Source organism: Cavia porcellus, unplaced genomic scaffold, assembly GCF_034190915.1.
Source record: "Cavia porcellus strain 051 isolate PalLab524CR breed Dunkin Hartley unplaced genomic scaffold, mCavPor4.1 scaffold_3, whole genome shotgun sequence".
Lineage (NCBI taxonomy): Eukaryota > Metazoa > Chordata > Mammalia > Rodentia > Caviidae > Cavia > Cavia porcellus.
In genome coordinates, this window is record NW_026947486.1 from 29,980,362 (window position 1) to 30,005,342 (window position 24,981).

A 24,981-nucleotide genomic window follows, 5' to 3' on the forward strand; every position below is an offset into this window, starting at 1 on the left:
GCTCAACAATGGTTACCATAATGCTTCTTGTTGTCTTAAAAAGAATTGCCTATATCATCAGTTATAATAAAATTGAACAAAACAGTAAAGAATAAGACCAATAAACCAAAACATTGGAGACATTAGAGGACTTCAAAAGAAGATAATAGTCAACCAGAATGGGCGTCACAATGATTCTTATTGTCCTCATAGTTGTTGCCTATACTTTTAAACTTGGTACTATCAAGCATAACAGAATAGAGGAAAATCAGTCAAAACAAGATGGTGAGAGCAATACAGAGTTTCAAATCAAGTTAATAGGAAATCAAAGTGGGTTACTATAATATATCCTGCTATTTTTTATTTATTTTTCCCTTAATTAAAAGGATAAAAATGAAAAAGTAGATAATAAAAAGGAAATTGAGATAAAAAAGGGGGCATAACAACAAAACAGCCAAAACATAGGTCAAAACATAGCTATTTAAGCAAAATAGTGTTTCACCACAAGATAATCTCAACATAAAAGTAGTTACCATAGTGTCTCTTCCCTTAAAATCTTTGGGTATAACTTCGTATACTGTAGCATCAAACGTATCAAGACAATGTAAAACCCTTCAAGAGAATGACAGTATTACAGGCTATTTAGAATCAACTAACAGAAAATGAACAATGGTTTCTGTATAATCTCCCTGTCTACAAAAGTTTTTGTTTATATTATCATATATAATAAAATTCAACAAGATACAACATGTTAAAACCAATGGAGACAGAAGAACAAAAGCTTGATGGGACTTCAAAACAAGAGGATATTAAATCAGCACTACCTATTATGATGTCTTGTTTTCTCCAAAATGGCTGTTCCTACCATCCAACCTTCTCTGCCTCATTTCTGTTGAGCTCTTTTTCTGTCATTAGTTGTCAGTTTGTCCTCTTCATTTCGCTTTCTGCTCCATTGATTGTGGCCGCTCTGCCACTGTTTCTGGAATCTTGGTATTTTTCATTTTTAGAATATCCTGCAGTAATCTCTGTAGAGTTGAATTGGTGGTTGCAAATTCCCCTAGTTCCTCTTTATCCTGGAAGCACCTTGTTTTTCCATCAATTTCTAGGGACAGTTGTGCAGGATATATCAATCTTGGCTGGAGGTTATTATCTTTCAAAGCTTGAATTATTTCCCCCCACGCTCTTCGTGATTTGATGGTTTGTGCCGAGAAGTCTGCTGTAATTCTGATGGGTGTTTCCTTGTAAGTGATCTGTTTCTTGTCTTTGACGGCTTTTAATATTCTGTTCTTATATTGGATTTCTGGAATTTTGATTATTATATGCCTAGGTGTAGCTCTGTTTGGATTGTAGGTGGCTGGGGTCCTGTATGCCTCATATATCTGAGTATCTTTACCTTTTCCCATATTAGGGAAATTCTTGATTATTTCTGTGAATAGCTTTTGTAGTTCATTTGTTTGAGTCCCTACTTCTTCTTTTATGTTCTTAATTCTTAAGTTATAGATCCTCTTATCATCTTCTAGGCTTTGTATTATTGCTGTTTGTTTTCTTGTTATTTTTAAGAAGTTTTTCAATTCATGCTCCCACCTTACAAATCTGTCCTCCAGTTCTGATAATCTATCCTTAGTTTCTTTCAAGCTGTTATGCCAGCTTTCAATAGAGTTTTTGTTTCTTGGCAATCTCTTTGAACCTGCTTCATGTATTCTATGTTTTCTCTATTTTCTCAATCAAACAATTCTCCCCTTTTTTTCTGTTCTTCCATTCCGCCATCTGTTTTTTTTCTTGGGTGGTGCTTAGCATTTCTCTAACTATTCTACATATTTCTCACTTTATTTCATTAAATACTTCATTTTTGAACTCGTCTATGAGGCTCCGCAGATTCCGCTTTATGTCTATAGGTGCCGTGTCAGATATTGCATGTTTTCTGTCTTCATTCTCTTTTGCATTTACCTTTCCTGGATCAGTGATCTCAGGATTGGGGAATGAGGACCCTTTCTTGTTGCTCCCTTTTCCCATACTTTTTGTTCCTTCCATACAAGTGTATGTAGGAGGCCTAGTTTTTTTTTTTTTTTTTTTTTCTCTTTGTCTGTTATAGTTTGTTTGAATCTGCCGGCTAGGTGTTCCACCCACTTCAGTGTACTAGGGAGACACAGACCTGGGCAGCCTCTGCTGGGCCCGCCCTTCAAGGTCAACCTACTGAATGCTTCACTGCTAGGGTGCACTGCCAGGTGCAGGGACCTGATTTGGGCTAGCCTACTGGATCTTAGTCCACGGCACCACCAGGCGAAGCGCTCCCCACCACTCCTGCTTGAGAGGGGAATATGCAACCAAAAGTCACTGCAGGGCCCTGTTCTGGCTAGTCTGTTCGTTCCCAGAATGTCCTCTGTTGGAGCCTCCTAGTCTATGAAAAGATCCCCATTTCTCTTACCGCAGGCCAGTGCAGGGCTCTCTGCCAGTCCCACTCTCAATGCCATTTGGTTCACTGATTGCAGCTCTCAGAACTTTTGTGTGTCTCTCTCCCTGCTATGTGGATTGGGACGCAGTAGCGGCAGCAGGAAATTCAAATCACGGCTTCCAATTGCGCAGGATCCCGCTTCCACACTGAGATTTTATCTGTTCCTGTTACAGCATCAGGATTGCATTTCCAGTTGGTTTATCTCAGCTTAGTTCGTTCCTGGGTTGGCAGGGTACATCTCCCCTCGCGTAGGACTCCTCACATGGCACCGCTCCTGGATTCTAAACTGGTAATCTCAGAGAGCCTCCATGGCTGCTGTTATTTGTCCCAGGCAAACAATCTTAAACTGAGCTGTATTCTCAAATCTATCATTCCATGTTACTGTGTAGATAACTGCTTTTTAATCGTACAGGATATTGCTTTACTATCTTAATTTTCTGGGAAAAATTGATTGTTTTCATGATAATTAGAAAATCAATTATCAGTGTATGCCAAATTGAACTTTATCCCTAGTCTAAAAATAGAAGCCATTGGTTGAGGGCACTAGAAACCCAAATGATACAATACTTACTGCAGATATAGGTAGTTGAGGGTAATTCTTTCTGTAAACTTGCTTGAGAAAGCAAAATTTTCTCAATACAGTTTGTGGATTTTCAAATGCTGCTTGTGTTCCTAAAAAGCTGAATGGGACTTGGGTCAGCGAAAGACCAGTGTCTTAGCAAAAAAAAATGGATTTAGAGGCAAACAGGAGCCTCTTTTAAGAAATCACTCTGATTTATGTATGCTTTTAGGTACCCAGTCTCACAACCCAAAGGAAATAGACTCTTCTCTTTTCCTGTTTTCTCTCTGAAATGTGGCTTCTATGAATTTGAAGCAGCCACTAGATGGCAGCAAGAGCACATAAGAATATGTTCAGTTACCTTGGCTCTCTAGGCTGATAGATGGATGGATTGATTGATAGGTAGACAGATAAACATATGTAGATATTTTAAAATCTAAGCAAATATAACTATTCTAGTTTACAGATTTTACTGTAAATATTTATATTTTAAAACATCTCAATACCTGATTATTTATATATATATATATATATATATATATATGTATAATACATAGATACACAGAGATATTTCTATGTATATGTAAAAAAAAAAGAATGAGAGTGAGAGAATCTGTTCAAGCCAGGTCTTCTCTCCACTGCTTTTAATTTCTGAAATGATCAGGTTTAGCTAAAAGTTATTTAAAATATTGTTATTAGGCTGTACATGGTAGAACATTTTCAGTGTGCTCTGTGGTTAGATGGAAATTTGACAAACATTTTCAAATGAATCTTCAGAAAAATATCTTTGAGCAGAGAATTATTAAAATTGAGAAATTTCAAATGAATTCATTAGTCATAGTGAATCATTAAGAACATAGCTTCAATTTGCCATCCTAACTAAATTGAAATTTTCACCTCTTAGGCTTTGAACAAGGTCAGTACCTAAGCATAGCCAAGCCTGATGTGATAGGATGGTTAGATATGTGGTAAAGCTATAAATCAGATTTACCGCACAATGTTCAGTCAGAGTCATGGAATGTTTCCCTTTGGATCCCCCTTTTAATTCTGGTCACTCTTAACAATTTTCTTCAGCAAAGGATGAGAATATTCTCAGCTTCCCTTTTCCTCTCTGGCTGGCAATGCAATAACAATAATGACAGCAACATTAAAAATAATAATACCTTGCTATCATTATAAGATATTCCCACTTTACTTACATGTCAACTGAGACCTAAAGAGATTCCATTGTATGGATGATCAAAATTTAAATATCTGATTTTTAATTTTCTTTTTGTAGATTTGGGGATATGGGGGATGGGGAGAAGAGAGACAGACACAAATACAGAATAACGAATCAGATTTTTGAGACTTTCAAAGACTTCCAAAGCCATAGTCTACTTACCTGAATGGGCAGTGATTTTTTTCACTTGCATATTTCTACTTTTGCCATTGTATTTTGTTGACTTTGAGGTCTTGGTTTGGAATACAGGGGATGAGATGAGATTATATAAGACTGGAGTCGGTATTCTAGAGGCTTGATGAGTGTCCTGTGGAAGCCAGATTTGAAGCAGATTGAGTTTCCATAGTCAGTTAATAGAGTGAATAAGAATTTGAAAGACCAGGAGTCAGTGAAGCATTGAGAAACTGGGGGGACTGTTCCTTTCTCTGGAATTTTTTACCTGATGAATGGGTTGACACAAAGAAACCTATAAATGTCCAGGCATCCTCCACACACTTTCCAAATACTCCTAGAGGTAAAAGTATAATGGAAAGAATGGAGAGATAATTTTCGACCCACACAACACTGAAGTTGAATCCCAATCCCATCATTTACTAATTGGATGGTTTTGAGAAAGCCCTATTACCTCCCAGAGCCTTGTTTTCCTTATTTTAAAAAGAAGCTTATGATTACACCTGCCTCCCTGGGCTGTTGGAATTAAATGAGATAAATGTGTCAAGTACTCTGTACATAGTATATTGCCCAGCAAGTTTTAGTATCTCTTCATTCCCTATACCACCACCCTTTTCTATATTGACAGGTAATGAACTTTTTCTTAGCCTGACATTTTCCTATAATCCTTTTACTTTGGTATCTTTTAAGTCTTTATACTTGAAAGAGGCTTTTCTTAGAAGTCCTTAGATAATTATTTCTTTAGATTGCTAAGAGACAGAGAAACTCTTTTCTTCCCCAACCGAAAAAGTATCCCAGCTTGGTCTAAAAGGAAAACCACACTTAAAATATACTGTACCATCTCATTCTCAGTAGAAAACACAGAATTGTCCATGCTGAGTATATAGAGATATTCTTTTTTTTTTAACATGGTACATGACTTTAAAACAAAATACAAGGAAATCAATAATGGCTACTATAATGCCTCTTGTTATATTTGAAAGATTCTTAACAGGATCTTACTTCATTCTCTCTCCATTGGTATGGTATTCTCTTTCTAAAGTAAACTGCCTCAGGGAATGGGAAATCAGAGCATGCATTGCAGATCTATTATATATGGTCAATATGAGTCTGTAACTGTTTCTTATAGTGAGTGCTATGTTTTAAGAGGAAAGAGAACCAGACACCATTACAACTCTTGGGTTCTAGTTTTTTCCATCATCTACTAGCTTTGGGGCCTTAGGCAAGTCATTTTCTCCCTTTAGACATTAACTTTTGTGTAAGTATAATATATGAGTATGTATGTATGTATATACATATACATATCAGTATATGTATAATATATGAGTATAATAATATGAGTAGGACTAGATAGGATTCTTCAATATAACATCTGAGAAAGCCTTAAATACTGTGCTGCTTATGTTGTTAAGTCCAAAGACAGCCTTAGTGACATCCCACTTTAGAAAGTTGGCTCTTGGTAACAACAGACGTGACATTTTTAAAGTTCTATACATACTCTAAGCAAACTTAGTGACATATTTGATGTTTAAAGTCCTTTGTGCCAAATGCTAAGAGCTCATTATTTTTGACCCACTCACCACCTTTGTTTCTAATGTAGTAAAAAATATAGCTTTTCCTAACGTAATCAGACCCCAGAAAGCTCAGCATAGCATCAGCCAAAGTGTAAATGGAAACTCATTGGAAAGCTGGGACTCATCAGGGCCAAATATTGTGGCTTCGAATTATAGAGAGTAAAGATTTTAGAGGTATAATCTGATATTTGCAACTCTGAAGCAGCATCTGGGGTGAATCTGGATATTTGCTCAGTTCTGCTGTATTTTCCAAGAATTGAGTCTGGATCTCTTGACCTTTCACAATTGTAAATGAGCGTATTATGTTAAATTTCTTCTTTCTTTGGCACCTAAAGCCATGGCAGGGAAGAATCCAACAGGAGATTAATTTGTGACTAAACCTAGACAAGTGGTACCTGAACCTCTTTCTCAGTAGAGGTGATCCTTTTTCCTGGTTGTGCCTCAAAGCCCACAAATGGCATCATACAGACTTAGTCCTCAAAAGAGAAATTCTCAGAAGTTGGGCTCTTAAACACAATCCCAGGCAAAAACCAAGCCCCATCTGAATGGAATAATATTCCTTGGATATTTAATTCTCTTAGATCAGGCCTTTAAAATTCACAATCCTTCACTCACTGCGGTTGTATGCCCAGAAAACAATAAGCACTGGTGTGCCCCTAGATTCCACTCTACCTACTCCCTGGAATTTTCTTTCCTAAAGTCACTATCAAAGATCATGAAGCACCTCCCACCCTGTGTGTTCTTAACTAGTATGTGGAAGATAAATTAGTCTGCTGCTGTTTCTGGAGTTTTAGTGGGTGGGAAAATAAATTCTGCCTGATACTGTTGCCACCCAGGGAATTATTTTTTAAACTTCAAATGTTTCCTTCCTTATATAGTGAAAACTGTTAGCCTTGAAGTCAGACACATCTGAGTTCATATCATACCCTTGACACTTACTATCAGGTGACCTTGGACAGTGCACATGCTTTATTCTAGCAAAGCTGTTGGCCTCAAATTCCCTCTGTTCGTCTCTCCAGTATTGATGTAATCTATCTGTGAGTTAAGGATGTCTATTTAATTTTTGAAATATATAAAAAAAACAGTATAGTGTCCAAGGGAAGAAAAATGAAGACTAATATCTTGCCAAATTCTTGTGATGATTTCTTCAACTTTCTATTTATATCTCCAATTATCCTTTCATTTTTGGATAGAGAATGAAAGAGTAGTTCTCTCCTCTGTGGAAAGGAGAGTACAGAAGTATTCTTTCTGTGTTTTTCCTAATGTGCTAGTTGACTAACCATGTACTTCAAGCCCAAGTTCTTTTGGGGAGAAAAGAATTTTTGAACAGTCAATAAATGAGTCTATATACATAAAACACAATTGTGCCTGACATGAAATAGGAGTTGACCACTAAAACCAACTCCAAACTATGGCTTCAACTTGGGAAAAGTTTGTACCACCAAAGCTATCTTTTAGGCATTTTGGATCAGTGGCTGTAAACACCTTCTCCTCCCATTGCTGTTACCTCCCATTTGCAATGAGGCATGAGGTGCAGGAAGCTTAGCTTCACATCCCGAGCTGCCTAGTATTTGGCCTTAAGGAAAATCCCTGTGCACTGAGAATTTGGATTTGTTTCTTCTGTTTTCAAAAGGTAGATTGTTATTTCTTAACAGGACCTGTTTGTAGTAAGTTCATGGATACTCAAGAAGTAAGTTGGGGATTAAATAGAGCAGGCAGAATTTATTTTTCTTGTGCTTCTAATTCCCTTCAGATCTAATAAGTTTTATTATTAAACTTTAGTATGCCAATAGTATGTCAGGAGTATGTAGTATGTCTTCTCTTCCTTTCCCCTTGCTTAATAGAAATAGTGTGTTTTTCCTGTACTTTTCCCAAGCCTCAAGTTATATCTCCAGTTGATGGTCCTAATGGACAGTAGTGGTATACATTCATTTAGTAAATACTTTCTAAATTCTTATTACATGTCAGGCAAACTTCCAAGCACTGTGAATATGCCTGTAAACAAAACAAAGGGCCCTTTTATGTGAGTCTTATTATATGCTATGGAGAGAAATAGATTATAAGCAATTTGATATATTAGATGGTCATAAGAACTCTGAAGAAAAATAAAACATTATTATTTTATTTAAGGTGGTTAGGGAAGGCCTCTGTTAATGTGATATTTAGGCAGATAACTAAATAGAGTAAGGATACAAGCTATAGTGGATATCTTAAGGAAGAATAATCAATGAATAGTGAGAAACAAGTGGAAAGGCCCTAAGGCAAAGTATGCTTGTCATGTTGAGCAGCAAAAGCACCAGCATAACTGGAGTGTGAATGAGCGAGAAGGGTAATTTTTTTTTTCCCAAAGCAAATAGTGCCATATAGGTTGAAGCTCATCATTAAAAAAGAAGTGAGGTCTCAGGAGGGCCCACAGCACAGAAAAGAATGCTACATAGATTTCTACTAACTCAGTAATTGCCAATATTTCCACATTAAATCTTGGCTCCATGGTTTACATCTGTAGGCCAGCTTTGGAAAGGATGTTGCAATCCATCTTGACTGTAGCATTATGCAGTCCACATTTTCATTTCAGAGGGCACACAATAGGAATTGTCCCCTCTGCTTTTCTAGATTTTTCTCATTTAAACAGAATATGATTTTAAGCCTACCAATCACTTTCTTTCAGTCCTACCTACTGGTACATTGATAGGCTGGGTTTCAAAAGGGACCCGATGGATATCTTAGTCTACTTGGAGGACACAGAGCTTATATACACACACTGTTCATGTACCATTGGCAATTTTCAATACAAACCTAGATATCTATGAACCGCTATCCATCCTAAGGACTGAGTGGCTCTCTGAAGAATGGGGTGGGGGCTTGTCAATGAAAAGTGGGCAATTTGTATAACTAGAACAGGCAAATAAGATTACTTAATTTGGCAGAGACCTTGAAGAATCATATGATTTGTACAGCACAGAAACATTTCAAATCCTATCCCCCAATCTCAATCTTTCTCTTTCTATTCTTCCTTTTCTTTCCTGTCTCTACCTCTGAGTGTATGTGTTTCTGTCTCTGTCTAAGGAAACATGGGTTTAAATTACTTTTAGGCTTGATAAGAACAATAGTAACTATTTAGTGCTTAATATGTTCTAAACTATGTTCTTTACATCTGTTTTTGAATTATTATAATACTGTGAGATAAATGGTATTGTTATCTTCATTTTGCAAATGAAGCTTTAAAATGCAAACAGAGCCTTGTGACTCATAGTTAACAGACTTTGCCTAAGGTCATATAACTGGTAAGTGGCAAAACCTTAACACAACTGCATCTGATTCCAGCTTGACTTTTTATGTTATACTACCTTCCCAATTTCAGTTGGAGAAGGAATAAATGGAGGAATGAAGAACCTGGCAGCCAAGATTCATCCATGTCATTCTAAAAACTACCACTGAGCTGCTTGGTACCTCCATAAAAACTACCACTGAGCTGCTGGCATCCTTAGAGACCCAAGTTTCTAGAGATGAAATAGACAGAAATCTGTGCTGTCAGAAAAATCATGGGACTGGTAGGGGATTCTGACCAATATTCACAATGTATTGTGACAACTACTGTAATGAAAATGTGCATCAAATCCTATGAGACCATGTGGCAATAAAGCCTGTCATCACTGTCTTAGGAATCAGAGAAGGCTTCTTACAGTTGGTAATGCATGAGGTAAGTCCTAAAAGCAATTGGAGGAACTAAGTTTCAGGTGAACTATAGGTTCAGAGGCTTATGTAAGATAGAAGTTCATTTTCATCTCATGTTAATGTCTCAAGCCTGATGGATAGTTTTGCCATACTTACAACTTGGCTTCTATATCTAGGCCTCACTGGTGTTTCATGAATCTCCATTTGCCACTCAGAGAAACGGAAAAGAGAAGAATGCAATATAGACAGTTTTTTAAAAGTTTAAAACGTTATTCAGAAGTTTGGATACATCAATTCTACTTGTTCTCTATTGCTGAAAACCTAATTAACTTTCAACAAGGGAAACTAAGAAATGTAGGTGTGGGTACTGAGCTAAAATTCAGTGATTTCTATTAGTAAAAGGAAGAAGAGAAGGAAAGCAATTAGCAATTCCTGTCATGGTGGGGGGAGTGTTCTAGGGATAGGGAACTCTGGATACATACAGGAATGACAGATCAAATAAATGAAGAACTATAAGAAACCAAAACACTAAGCATAAAATGAACTTTAATAATTCAGTGTGGCTGTCATATAAAGTAATGAAGGAGATATGGGGAAATGTGAACTTTATTTTAGGCAGTTGACAGATTTTGAAGCACTTTACACGAACTAAAGAATTCAGACTTTATCCTGCAGACAGTGAGGAGCCACTGAAATGTTTTAAGCAAGAGAGTAACATAATTAGATTTCAGTTTAGAAAGATCTCTCTTTGTGCACTTAGCAAAAAGAACAGTTAGGAAATGATTATAGTAATCAGAAAGAGACACAAGATTCTGAACTAGAACAGTGACAGTGAAGAAAGTGGGTAGATTGAAGAGATAAAAAGAATAAATAAGTGATAAAACTTGGTGGTTAAGTGGATGTGAGATGTGCAAGAGAGGATGTTAGTACAATAATTATGAGGATTTCTGGCTTGAGCATTAGTATTGTTTTAGGAAATAAACATTTATAAGAAAAGAATTAAATCTGTTTAATTCTAGAAATGTTGAGTTTGAGAGACTTCTGTGTTGTCCAGATGATAACATTGAGCAGGCATTTAGATATCTTGGAAATAATGGAATGGAGAAATCCGGTAGCTCTGAAAGTGGATAAAATTGCTGAGCAAGCGATTAAGTCTAGGTTAGCAGATCATTAGTGGGCTGAGCAGACAATACTGGAGAATATAAACATTTAGAGAAAGCCAGTGAAACAGATTGGGCAGGATTCAGAGAAGTAGGAATGTGGCCATTGAGAAAGAGAAAAGCATTTTTAGAGAGGTAATGGATAATTTGCAGCTGCTTAAAAAAGTTAAAAGTAATTGCAAAATGTGAAAGATTTGGCATTTTAGGAGAGAATAGTGGTGATTATTGGTAAAATAGTTACAAAACAGTGGGTGTGGGTAGGGACAACTGGAAAAGCAAATGGGGGATGTAGAAGTAGGGGCTGGATGAGCTGGGAAGTGAAGAAGAGAAAGGTGATGGCATGTGGGGAAAAGCTGTTCAGATAGAGACTTAGGTTAGTTTGAATGCTTTGGGAAAACAGTAGTGTAATAGAGGAGGCAAATGATAGAGGAACATCCCTGAGGAACCAGGAAATAATTAGATGGGATCTAGAGTACGGGTAGAGTTGCTCTTAAATGGAAAGTGAGAAGGAGGTAAAGTAAGTACATGAATGTGGATGCCAATGATTTTGTCAGTGTAGTGGGAGCAAGTTGAAGTTTACTTCAGTGAATTCTCTTTTCTCTGTGAGGTGAGGTAATCTGAGGAGGGGCTACCTGTGGTCTAGAATCACAAATTCCCGGCAAGGATAACATCGATCTATGCAAGAGGAAATGATAGATGATGAATTTATCTCCATTAATAACATTTGCTTTTGTGGATCTAAAGTGATGAACATATTAATAAACATACTATGTATATATTCTGCCTCCCACCCACTGAGCTTTTCCAAAGTTTCAGAAATTCAGTCCAAGATAAAGATTTTCTTGAATCTCATTGCCGTTAGTAATTATATTCTTCTTTGCCATTTCTGTTAATTTTTTTAGAATAGGCTGTCTCAACCTTGGCACTCTTTTGACATTTTTGCAAATAATTCTTTGTTGTGGAGATTATCTTGTGCATTGTAAGATGTTTAAGAGCATGTCTGACCTTTTACTGCTAGATACCAAGCCCTTCCCACAGTTGTAACAATAAAATATTTTCACAGATGTCAGGGAATGTGTCTTAGTAAACAAAATGAGCTTCAACTGAGTAGCTCTATTCTAGACAAATGGAAAGAGCTCAAGAGAGAAAACAAGAATTTATACTACATAAGTACATATATTTATCAGTTGATTATGACAATTTTAATTAAATGTAGGTATGCTCCCCTTTGACCAATTATAAAATTAAGACTCAGAGAAGTTAAATGACTTATCTAAGATGGCTTAGGCAATAAATGATTGTGGTGGGATTTTAAATCAAGTGAGTTAGATTCCTAAAATATAGATCCTCAGTGGCCCTGTGTGGTCTTTGGAGGAGTACCCTCAATGGAGCATGGACCTGTAAACTGCCATAAATTTAAATATATATATATATATATATATATATATATATATATATCTTTTTCTTAAACAACAATAACAAATAAAAAAGACATACATGTACACACACAAAGTGATATTTGAATTACAGTATCATACTATACATGCTGTTTTATAAGCTGCTTGAGAATATTTAATCTCTTCATGTCAGTTCATATAAATCTATAGTACTTCTTAATAGTTGCATAGTATTAATCATTCTTTACATGGACCACAATTTATGAAGCTTTCCCCATGTTATTAGATATTTATGTGTTTTTAAAAGAACGATGCATGGGAGAGATCAGTGTGTATATGTGTGAGCATTTCTGCTCAATTAAGAGGCCTAGAAGTAGTGAGAATTAAAAAGACATTTAAAGACATGCTTGCTACTTCTAGATTGATCATCTCCGCCAATACGGCTACAACAATCACATTGCAAACACAAGCTTAATAAGCCATTTCACCCATTCCTTTGCTACTTGAGGACAATAGAGATTTTTCTCAAATTACCGATTGGATGGACAAAATGTGATATCATTCTTTTTACTTGCACTTGTGACAGTTAAGGGGAGCTTCACAACTTGGATGGCTTTTAAATCCATCTCAGAGAATGAGTAGAGCACGTTTCTAGGTGTGTCGGTAGGTGTGTTGGGTATGGCCTTGGCATTTTATGTCTGGTACCTTACCCCTCTGGCACTCTTCACGTGCTCTGTTTCCCAGTCCACTCTGACTAAGCAACTTTGCTGCACCATACACTGCACTATAATGTCTTTGCATTGGAGCTAGCTGACCATGGAATGAATTCTCTGAAACTGTGAACCAAATTAAACCTCTCTTCCTGGGTGCTGGATATTGTGTCTCAGTGATAAGAAAGCTATTACAGCAGGGTTTTTTTTGTTTATTATTATTTTTTGTTTTTGTTTTTCTCTTTTGGGGCAGAGCCTTACTATGTAACACAAGCTGACCATGAACTCATTATGTACCCTAAACTGGGCTTGAACTTGGGGCAGTCCTATTGCTTAGCGTCCCAAGTGCTCGTATTACAGGTACACGCCACCACATCTGGCTAACAGCATTTTTATGATGACTGGTGGAGTTTACTTTATGTTTATGAGTTATTCACTTTCTTCTTGCATGTACCTTTTAATACTTTTGTTCATTTCTTTGTTTTAGCAATCTATTTCTTATTGGCTTGATGTTAACTTATTATCTACTATGTATGTTTAATATACTTCTCCATAATTTATTGATTACCTTAATGATTTTTAAAGATGTCTTTTGCCTTAAAGAAATTATAATGTTTATAAGTCACAGGTGCCATTATTTTCCATGATAACTGCTATTTCCGTTTTGTATTAAAAAGCCTATTTGGGAGATAGTTTTAAGATTTATACTAGAATTCTGGGGCTGGGGATTTAGCTCAGCGGCATAACCACCTGCCTTGCAAGCAGGTGGTCGTGAGTTCAATCCCCGGTACCAATAAAAAAAAAAGATTTATATTAGAATTCTAATATGGAAAGTTATCCATTTGGTTAAAAACACAATTGTCTCTGTGGGTATTTCATATAACATTCAGAAAATAAATTCCAATTTCTAGAATGTAGGCCTAACCATGAAAATACTAAAATAGTACTTAAGGTATATATGAAAATACATCTATGACCTAAATAAAGAAATATACTTACCAAACACATTTAAGAAAAAGACAGTCTTAAGATTATTGATAGAAGTATAAATTGTTATGATTGATTCTCAACAGCTTTGTAGAGGCACAGAAGAGTAATTTACATAAAATAAACTACACATATTTAAAACAATTAGTTTTATAACTTCTAAAATGTATATACCTGTGAAACCATTACCACAATCAAGGGAATGATTATCTCCCCTAAGAGTTTTTCCTTGTCCCTTTGAAGTCTCATCCACACCACCCCCATCTCAGGCAACTGTTGATTAGGCCTCTGTCAATATATGTTAATTTGCATTTTTAAGAGTTTAGTGTAAGTATAATCACATCAGATGTACTTTTTGGGGACTCTAATTTATTCAGCATAATTTTTTCTGAAATTAATGCAAATTGTTCCATAAATTATTTCTGTCTTAATTTAATACTAAATCTTCCTATATGCTGCAGTTTGGTTATCTATGCACTAGCCAGTGAGTGTGTGAATTGTTTACAGTTTGAGATTATAAACAATTCTATAGTGACCATTTATATACAAATCTGTAGCTGTATGTTTTCTTTAGATCACATAGTAACTGTATGTTTTACTTTTTAAGAAAGTGCCAACATTTTCTTAACCATCAGGTCCTTGGGTATTCCTTCATTGGGAGTTTTTAAACTATCAATTCAAAATTCTAGTGATTATAGGATGATTCAAATTATCTATTTAACTGGGTCATGTTTTTTTTAATCCACTATGCCACTGTAACATGATATTCCCACGAATAATGCAAGTTTTAATTTCTCCATCTCTCTAATGTGGTACTCTTAAGTCTTTTAAAGAAATTTTAACCATTCTAATAAGTGTGCAATGGTAGGTCATTGTGATTTTAATTTGCATTTCCCTAATGACCTAATATTATCAAACATCTTTTTATGTTACCTATGTGTATGACTTCTTTGGTGAAGTATCAGTTGAAATCAATTTTATTTTTCCATTACAGCATTTTTTACCCTAGCAAGGCATGGGTAAAACTTGAAAATGTAGCAGCAGAAGAAGCACTAAGTGAATTCTGTTCAGTAAGAATATGTAACCAATAAGAAGAAAGAATGCATGGTTTACCTATTTTAGTGTTCATTTTTTATTTATAAATTGATTTAAATATTGATTTGTAAAACATGAACAAATTTAGTAGATAATTTGAATCATCCTATAGCAATTAAAATTTAATTTATAAACTCCCAGTGAAGAAATACCTATGACCACAATGGTCAAGAAAATGTTGGCACTTTCTTAATGGCCCTGCATCAAGGATGGCAGTTTTCTGAAGCTGTTGGTTTCAAGCAGAAGCCTAAAGTGGTATCTTTCTATGATCTGTTAGCCATTTCATAACTTTAGAAATATAATGGTTAATTAGTTAGAAAGAAACAAAACCCCCAACCCTGTGAGCAGTCTGTTGTCTGCCAGAGGAGAGGGAACCATGCTCCCTGGTGAGCCCAATACTGGGTGGGTGGAAGAGAGATAGCCAAGCCTCTAGGGGTCTGCTGTCATCAGAGGAACATCAATGAGCAGCCACCTCTCACCTCTGCCATCTCAGCCACTTCAGATCAGAGGAACCCAAGTACCTACTGCAATCCCCTGCACCACCAGATGCACTGCCAATGCAGAAAATACTTGGGACTTAGCAACCAGCTGATTATATCAAGATAAAGGAGCAGGGTGCAATTTCAGACCTCCAGCCCACCCAGAACAAGTCCAAGAGACATAGACATAGAGGAAATTAAAAGCCACATACCTGAAGTTTCTGAGATGATGGCAACTGAATTAAAGAAGCACCTTAGTGCTTGTATTGTTTGATTGACCTTGTATGCCTGTGTCTGGCTGTCTGAGCATAGAGTATTAACAATGTGCATTACAGTAACTATGGTTGATTTCCTACTGTCTTGATTTTGAAATACAATATCATTTCCATTGTTTTGTTTTATCGTTTTGTTTTGTTTTAGTCTCTTTAAAAATTTAAAATTTTTAAAAAAGAATAAAAAGAAATGGAGATAGTAAATGTTGTATAGACTGAAGTATGTCAAAGCTTACACACATTAACTTGAAAGGTCTTCCAGAGAAAAGTATATTTGATTGAAATCCTAGGAAATGGATAGAGCAATCTGCATTTATATCTGGAGAGGGAAGAGAGAGTACTCCAGGTACAAGAAAAAGTCAGTGTAAAGACCTTGTTGTATTTCAGGAACAGAAAGAAATATTTGTAACTACTGTTACAGTCCTAGAGCATCTGCTCATAAAAATGGTAACCAATTAGAATATTATTCCTGATGACACAATAAGAAATATGATCTAGAATTTTCTGGCCTCAGTGCTCATCTGCTTGCTGCTATGTCATATTCTTTCTTAATACCCACAAGATACTATATATTACTGGTTTTTAATTATTCACACATTGTTACATTTTCATTGACCAACTTCTACACAGGCTCTCTGTATGTTTCCAATCATGTGATTTCCATGGTGACGCTTCCCTGACAGGATGCTGGGCCTGATATTTCATTTCTGACTAATCACTAAGGTCAACATTTTTATTCTTACTGGATGAACCATAGTCCTCTTCCTCTCTTAACACATATGTTTATCATTTCAAAGTATGTGCACTCAGGGCAAAAGGCCAGTCTCCCCAGAGAGACAAAAATCCTTATGTTTACATGAAATACTATAAAAATCCTAATCACAGTTCTTCCTGAAGCACTATGGATATTATCTAAAGCTGTTATTTGTTTTTTTCATTTCAATTTTATTTTACTTTTATTTTTAGAATAGGTAATGCACCCTTATATGAAATTTTAAAAGAACAAAATTATGTAAGAGAGCAAAATAAGTTTTCTCATCTCTTTTCTGCCTAGAGATAAACAATGAAACTGGATCCTTTGGTACTTGAGAAATATTAAGTATATATGTGTATATGTGGATGTAGGTACATTCGGTCTGTCTTTGAATCTGACCTTCATCCATACAATGCACCTTGATAATTTTATTATTATATGTTTGTGGTACATAATATTACATTCATTTTAGGATATTGGCACATGTACATTATCACAGCTAGATCAGTTTTAGTCTCCTCTTCCCCCATACTCCCTCTTCCTTTTCTCAGATTGTTCTCCTATCTCCACAAAGTCTACCTCCCTGTTTCCTGATCTCTCTTTTATTTTGTTCTTTAAATTATGTATATTTTGGGTTTCTCATATAGGAAAATCTATGTGACATTTAACCTGCATTTGATTTACGGTACTTAGAATTATAGTCTTAAGAGCCATCAGTTTTCATACAAATGACTCACGGTATCAATCTTTATAGCTAGTGGTTTTATATATATATATATATATATACACATAACCACATTTTATGTATATAGACATATGTTGATGGACATATAGGCCACCTCTAAGATTTGACTATTGTAAATTGTGTTGCCATTGAACATGGCTGTACATATATCAATGTAATATTGTATCTTTAATTATTTCAGGGAGATATCTAGATGGAGAATAGCTGAGTTGAATGGAATTTGCATTTTTAGTATTTTGAGGAATCTCCATAATGATTTCCATAATGATTGTTTTAGTTTATATTTCCACCAACAATGTAGAAGGTCTCTTTCCTTAACCTCACTACCCTTTGTTGTTGAGTTATTGATGATAGCCATTCTTTCTGGAATAAGATGGAATCTCAGTGTTGCTTTATGTTTCCCTAATGGCCAAAGATACTGATAATTTTTTGTACTTGTTAGCCATTTGTACTTATTTTGAGAGGTGTCTTCATTTCAATTGCCTGTTTTTAATTGGGTCTTTTATTTTTTGTAGGTGTGGATTCTAATTTTTTTGAGTTCTTGACACATTCTAGATATTAGTCTTCTGTCTGAGAAATAGCTGTGAATTTTTTTCCCATTCTGTAAGTTGCCTCTTCATACTATTGTTTTTTTTTTGCTGTGCCGAAGCTTTCAAATTTTACATAAGCCCATTTGTTGATTTTTGGCATTATTTTTTGTTCATTTGGAATTCTGTTCAGAAAGTTCTTGCCTGTGCCTGTTTTCAAGAGTTTTACTTATTTTATCTTCTGGAAGATTCAGTGTTTGTGTTTTTATATCTGGGTCTGTGATCAATTTTGATTTGATTTGATTTTAATACAGAGTGAGCTATGTGGGTTTAGAGTTATTCTTTTGCCAGTGAATAACTACTTTTCTCCTAGCACCATTTGTTAAAGATACTGTCTTTTCTGAAGCATAAATTTTGACCATTTTTTAAAGAAAATCAGGTGGCTGAAAATGCATAAAGTTGTTTCTGCATCTTCAGTATTATTTTGGTGAACATGGCTATTTTTATGCCAGTATCATGCTGATTTCACTAGTGTCACTTTATAATATAACTTGAAATCCAGGATTGCTTCCTGCTTTCCTCTTTTTGTTCAGGATTACTTAGGTGATTTTTATTCACTTCTAGTTTCATGTAAACTTTAGTATTTTGTTTCTAATTCTGTGATAATACTCTTGGTATTTTGATTGGAACTGCATTAAATTCATATATCATTTTTGGTACTATTGTCATTTTGACAATATTGGCTCTACCTATCCAGGAAAAGGTGATAAGTTTCCATTTTCTAATGTCCTTGCTAGTCTTTTTTTCTAGAATACTACTGCAGTTTTCTTTATAGAGGTATTTTATTGCCTTGATTAGTTTAATTCTTAACTGTTTTAATTTTTTGATACTATTATGAATGAAATTGTACTACTGAATTTTTTTCAGTGGGTTTGCTGTTGTTGCCCAGGAATGCCACTGAGCTTTGTATGTTGAACCACTTTGCTCAATTTGTTTGTTAATTAAGAGTCTTCTGATGGAGTTTTTTTGTCCTCTGTATACTCATGTCATCTGCAAATAAAAATAATTTGAGTTCTTCCTTACCTATTTATGCCCTTTTTCTTTGTTTCTCTTTCCTGATTGCTGTGGCCAAAGTTTTGAATACAATATTGAAAAGGAGTGGTTAGAGGGGACATCCTTTTGTTGCTGCTGATTTTAGAGGAAATGTTCAATGTTTTCCCATTTAATGTAATGTTGCAGTAAGTTTGTCATAAAACAACTTTTGTGAGGTTAAGATAAGGGCCTTCCATACCTATTTTCATCAGGGTTTTTTTTTTTTTAAATCATGAGTGAATATTGGATTTTTGTTAGTAGCTTTCTATGCATCTATTGAAACGATCTTGTGATTTTATCCTTGTGCATATTTATGTAGTGTATTATATTTATTGATTTATGTGTATAGAACCTTCCTTACATCTCTGCATTTAAGCTGTCTTGGTCATGATTTATGTTCTATTTAATGATTTTTTGCATTGTATTGTATCTTGTTGAGGATTTTTGCATCTATGCTAATTTGGCACATTGGCCTCTAGTATTCTTTTTCTGTTGTTATTGAGTCTTCGTCTGGTTGTGGTATCAAAGTAATGCTAGCATTGGCCTCCCTGGTAAGCGGCTGCAGTGTGGCAGACTGTGGCCCATCCAGGGGAAGAACCACCAGTGTCTCCTGAGATCTGCGCCATGTTGGAACTTAGGACCCTAGGAAACCAAGCAAGCAGCTCACCTCCCTGGTAAGGGGCGGCAGTGTGGCAGACTGTGGCCCTTCCAGGGGGAGAACCACCATTGTCTCCTGAGATCCACGTCATGTTGGAACTTAGGACCCTAGGAAACCAAGCAAACAGCTCGCCTCCCTGGTAAGCGGCTGCTGTGTGGCAGGCGGTGGTGGTGTGGCAGACTGCAGCTCTTCCATCGGGAGAACCACCAATGTCTCCTGAGATCCATGTCATGTTGGAACTTAGGACCCTGGGAAACCAAGCAAGCAGCCCTTTTCCCTGGTAAGTCACTGCATTGTGGCATACTGCGGCCCTTCCAGGGGGAGAACCACCAGTGTCTCCTGAGATCCACGCCATGTTGGAACTTAGGACGCTGGGAAACTAAGAAAGCAGCTAGTCTCCCTGGTAAGTGGCTGTGGTGTGGCGGACTGGAGCCCCTCCATGGGGAGAACCACCAGTGTCTTCTGAGATCCATACCATGTTGGAAATTAGGACACTGGGAAACCAAGCATCCAGCCTGCCTCCCTGCTAAGCAATAGTGAACCTACTGGTGCACGACCTAGAGTCATACATCCCACTTCTCCTGCACCCCCCACACCCTGTTAGCAGATGGGAACCAGAAATCTGAGCATCTTTTGTGAGTTTGACCATAGCAAATAAGGAGGATTACCTTCTACCATCTCTTTGAAGGCAAATATTTTTATTACTGTTTTGCTTTATTCTGATTAATGGTACTGCTCTATTCAATATTCTGTTCTATAATATTCTGTATTTCATTTTATTTTGATATACGTTATTGAAAGAACAACTATTGTAAAGATAACAAATTATACTGTGATACTTATTACTGTTATCCCTGTAAGCTGCTGTGAAGTTCTGTACCAATCTCATTTCATGCTCTCAGTTGGCTTTATTCTGTCTTATTCTGTTGTATTTTGTTCAAAATAAAATTAAAAAATAAAAATAAAAAAATAAAGTAATGCTAGCATCAAGAAAAAAATTTGCAAGTTTTCCTTTTAATTTCATAGAAGATTTTAAAGAGTTTTGGCATTAGTTTTTCCTGAACTTCTGATAAAATTCAGTGACTAATTCATTGGATCCTGGGATTTTCTTTGTTGATAAGATTTTTGTTACTGCCTCAATTTCATTGTCTACCATTGGTCAGTTCAGAGTTTTTATGTCATCTTAGTATAAAGATTGATAATTAATATGTGTCTAGGAATTTACTTCTTCTAAACTCTTCTGTTTTTTGAAATATAAGTTTTCAAAGTAGTTCCCTGTAATCATCTGCATTTTGGCAGTATCTGCCAAAATTGGCACATTTAGCCTTTTTCATTTTTAATTGTATTGTTATGAATCTTTTCTTTTGATAAGTTTTGTTAAGATTTGTTGCTCTTATTTGTGCTTTAAATGGACTTTTGATTCATTGATCTTTCCTATTATTTTTAGTCTCAGTTTCATTAATTTTGCTCTGATCTTTATAAATTATTTCCTTCTACAAGTTTTGGATTTGGATTGCTCTGGTTTTTATAGGACCAAGATATGTACTATTAGAGTTTTGGGGGAGTTTGGGGTAAAATCACTCTAATTTTTTTCCTGTTTTTCTAATGTGGCCATTCATAGCTATCAACTTCCCTCTTAGAGCTGTTTTCATTGCCTCCCATAGGTTTAGAAATGTTGCCTTGCCATTGTTTGATTCCAAATCTTTTGAATTTCTCCTTTAACTGCTTTTATGATGCACTGTTTTTTCAAGGGTGTACTAATCTCCATGTTTGCCTATAGTTTCTGTTACTGTTGATTTCTAGTTTCATTCTTCCATGATCAGATGGTATGCAGGAGATTATTTCAGTTCTTTTGTATTTATGTAAGTATGCTATATGACATAAGATATGGTCTGTTTTGGAAAAAAGTCCATTACTGCTGAGGAAAACATGTGTTTTCTGTTAGCACGGGGTAAAAATCTCTATAGATATCATTTGTTTGATGGTGTGGTTCAACTCTAATATGTGGTTGATCTATTTGTTAGAATGAGTTGATGAAGTCCCCTTTGTGTCTATCTCTTATTTTACATCCAGTAATTATTGTTTTATGAAATGTGATGTTCCAGTATTTGGCACATACATATTTACAATTATCCCTTCATATTGAATTTTCCCTTTATCATTATATACCTTCTTTCTCCCCTATCAGTTTTGAGTTGAAGTTTCTTTTTCTGAAATTAGATTAGCTACTTCTTGCTTTTGGGTTCCTTTTGCAAGGGATATCATTTCTATCTGTTCAGTTTAAAGTTGTGTGTTCTTTTGTGGATGAGGTATGTCTCTTGAAGGCAATATACAGGGTTTTGGTTTTTTATCCACTCTGCTGATCTGTGTCTTTCAATTACAGACTGACAATCATTTATATTGAGAGTTACTAATGAAAAGTATTTACCGTATCCTGTCATTAAATTAACTTTTCAGTACTGATTCCTGTTTTTTTTTCCTTTTGTTTAACTAATCTTCCACTTAAATGTATTCTTTCCTTTGGTCCTTGCTTTCTTCTGTCTCAGATTCCCTTGAGAGCTTTTTGTAGTACTGGTTTTATGATCATTAGTTTTTTTCAGTTTTGTTGTGAAAGTCTTTTTTTTTTTTTTTGTACCAGGGATAGAACTCATGACCTTTCACTTGCCAGGCAGGTACTTACACCGCTGAGCTAAATCCTTGGGCTGAAAAGTCTATTTTGTCATAAGTTTTGAAGGAAAATTTTGCAGAATATAGTAATCTGGGTTGGCAATAATTTATATATTTATTTGTTTTTAGGGCTTGGAAAACTTCATACTACACTCTTTTGGTCTTTATGGTTTGTTTTTATAAATCTGCTATTATGCTAGAAACTTGGCTTTATATGTTACTTGATTTTTTTCTAACAGCTTTTAGTATTCTCTTTGAGTTGAATTCCTTTGAGTTTTACTATGATATGTTATGATAAAGTTCTTTCGGGTTGTGGATATTTGGATTTATATATGCCTCATTTACCTGCATAAATGTCAAATCATTTGTACTGTGATCTTGGTAAATAAATTTTTTATACTTTTAGTGTCATCTTCTTCTCTTAACTTTTATAATTTTTAGTACTTGTTTAGTCATGTAATGTAGCAGCTGTTAGATCGAGGTTTTCTTGCATCTGGATTTTAGGGTATCACTGAGTACATAATTTACTACATGAACCTTTTCTTCAGGTCCTGGCAGTCTTTCCTCAGATCAGTCACAACTGCTTCCCATATTATTTTCAATTGAGTTTTTGTATTCAGGATTTGTGCTTTATTTCTTTTTGTAATCTCTAATTCTTTACTAAAGTGGTTATGTGGATTTACATTGTTTCCTCTAATTCAGTAAACTTATTTTTGTTTGTATATTCTTAAAGCTGTTTGAACATCTTTAATTTACATCTTCTTTGAGCTCAGTGAACATGTTTGATATTGCTAACTTTTTTCACTTGATTCCTACCACTCTGCAAGTGGTAAATGATGCTAGCCTCATGTTATAGTGAGGATGTTAAAACTCAGATGGTGCTGTCCTCAAGTTACAGTAAGTATACTATGGCTCAGAGAACAGGGTACTGTGCCTGAGGTCTCCCAGGCAGTAAATAGAGCATCTAGGGCTGATGTTGCTGTCTTTTTAAAATATTCTTTCAGCCACACTAAGGAGTTCCAGGTCTTGTGCCTAGAAAATGGGAGGTTATATCTAAAAACTTGCTGATAATTGGAATGATTGAGAAAATTCCAATTCCTTTAACCATTCTAGTATTCACATGAGAGATATTACTTGTAATCCTGGTAGGCATCAGTTGGTGGGCCGTATGAGGAGATATATAACTTACTCTGTCACTTGGTTGTCTTTCTTATTCCTCTACAGATCTATTTAGGTCCACCTGAGGAAAGTGCTACAGCCCCAGTGCCTCCACCTCGAGTGACAGCAAGAAGACACAAACCAATCACGATTTCAAAACGTTTGCTGCGAGAAAGGACAATTTTCTATACTTCTTCCATGGATGAAAGTGAAGGTTTGTATTGAAATTCAACCTTAGCTTTTAAATCAAGATTAAACTTAAATAGGGGTGAAATAAGGTGTAGTCATTTTTCTCCACACAAATATAGACTTTTCTTAGTCCTGACTTAATACCAGCCAAGAGAAGCAAGGCTTATAGTTTGTACCCAGAGAAGGTATTAGTTCTTTGGCCATGGGTAGAAGATGAATGCATTTGTAGAAGTTAACATGATCCCTAATAGGACCAATAGAGGATCCAAGATGTTCTTAGATCAATGCCCCCAGTACACTGAAATATGTGAACAATAGGTTTTTCAAATGTTCTGAGATTTTAAATTCAAATTCAACTAATATAGGTTAAATAACTGCTATGTTCCAGGTATAGGTGAAATTATGACATATTCCCTGGTCTCAAGGAGCTTCCAGGATAAAGGATACATACATATATGAACAAATATGTGCCACCCAATGGAATAATTGCTAGTATGAAAATTATATCCATTCTTCATGAGTCTCCCCCAACTACTCCACTGAAACTACTTTTGTGAAGGTTTCCAATCTCCATGTGACCAAAACTAAAAATCATACCAGAATTTTCATCATATCCAGCTTGTGAGCTGCATTTGACATATTATTTTTTCTTGAAACATTGAACTTGGTTTTTAGAATAATAAATTCCTTTTTTATCTCACTAAACGTCCCATCTTAGTTTTCTCTACTGGTTTCTCTCTTTGCCCAACTACTACTGTTGGAAGATACCAGAGATTTTTCTTATCCCTCTTCCCTTTGTTGTTTTCCTGTGTGATCTCAATAAATCTCTGGTTTAAATATCATTTGAGTGCTGAAGGTGATTTTCAAATGTCTATATGTAGGAACTAGTAGCACCAGTCACCTGATTGCTAAGGATAAGAATGTTAGAATCATCCTTGATTAGTCTTTCTTTTGCCCTTATATCTGATCAATCAATACTCTCTATCAGCTCTAACTGCACATTATTTTTGCTAAATAAATCTTTCCATTTCCATTGCTACCCTTCTGACTGAACCTTTTTTATCTCTCACCTGGTATCTTTGCTTGCCTTCTTACCTACCTCCAATCTGTTCTCCATAGCAGCATGTGAAATGTACATGCTTCTGAAAATATTAAGATGTGTTATATACATGTACCAAGTCCCAAGAGAAATGTGATCATTATGTGCTACAAACATGTACTAGTAAAAAATAAAAATTAAAAAAAAATTGTCACATCCCATCATTCCCTCTGCTCTAAACTTCTAGTGACTGCCCTTCATGTTGAGAATATAATTTTCATTTTATACTGTATTATATAAAACTTCATTATCTCTCTGATCTTAGTTGATGCACTTCACAGTTTTATCATCCCTTTTGATTTCTCTGCTATAATCTCATTGTTTGTGATGTTACCGGTAGGTGTCGAGCTTGCCAAACCG

At 35.5% G+C, this 24,981-nt stretch overlaps 1 protein-coding gene and 1 non-coding gene across 11 annotated transcripts in view; both read left to right on the forward strand.

The window, feature by feature from the left end:
- The window catches only part of Ophn1 (oligophrenin 1), a 514,511-nt gene that overhangs the window by 372,006 nt on the left and 117,524 nt on the right, over positions 1-24,981 (forward strand). For all 10 annotated transcript variants that reach the window (NM_001173097.2, XM_063245538.1, XM_063245535.1 and 7 more), the window contains 1 exon segment: positions 23,400-23,547. In NM_001173097.2, coding sequence (NP_001166568.2) covers positions 23,400-23,547 — 148 coding nt within the window.
- LOC111754167 (small nucleolar RNA SNORA2/SNORA34 family) lies at positions 15,174-15,310 on the forward strand. The gene has a single exon (XR_002788882.1). It is a non-coding gene; the product is annotated as a small nucleolar RNA SNORA2/SNORA34 family (small nucleolar RNA).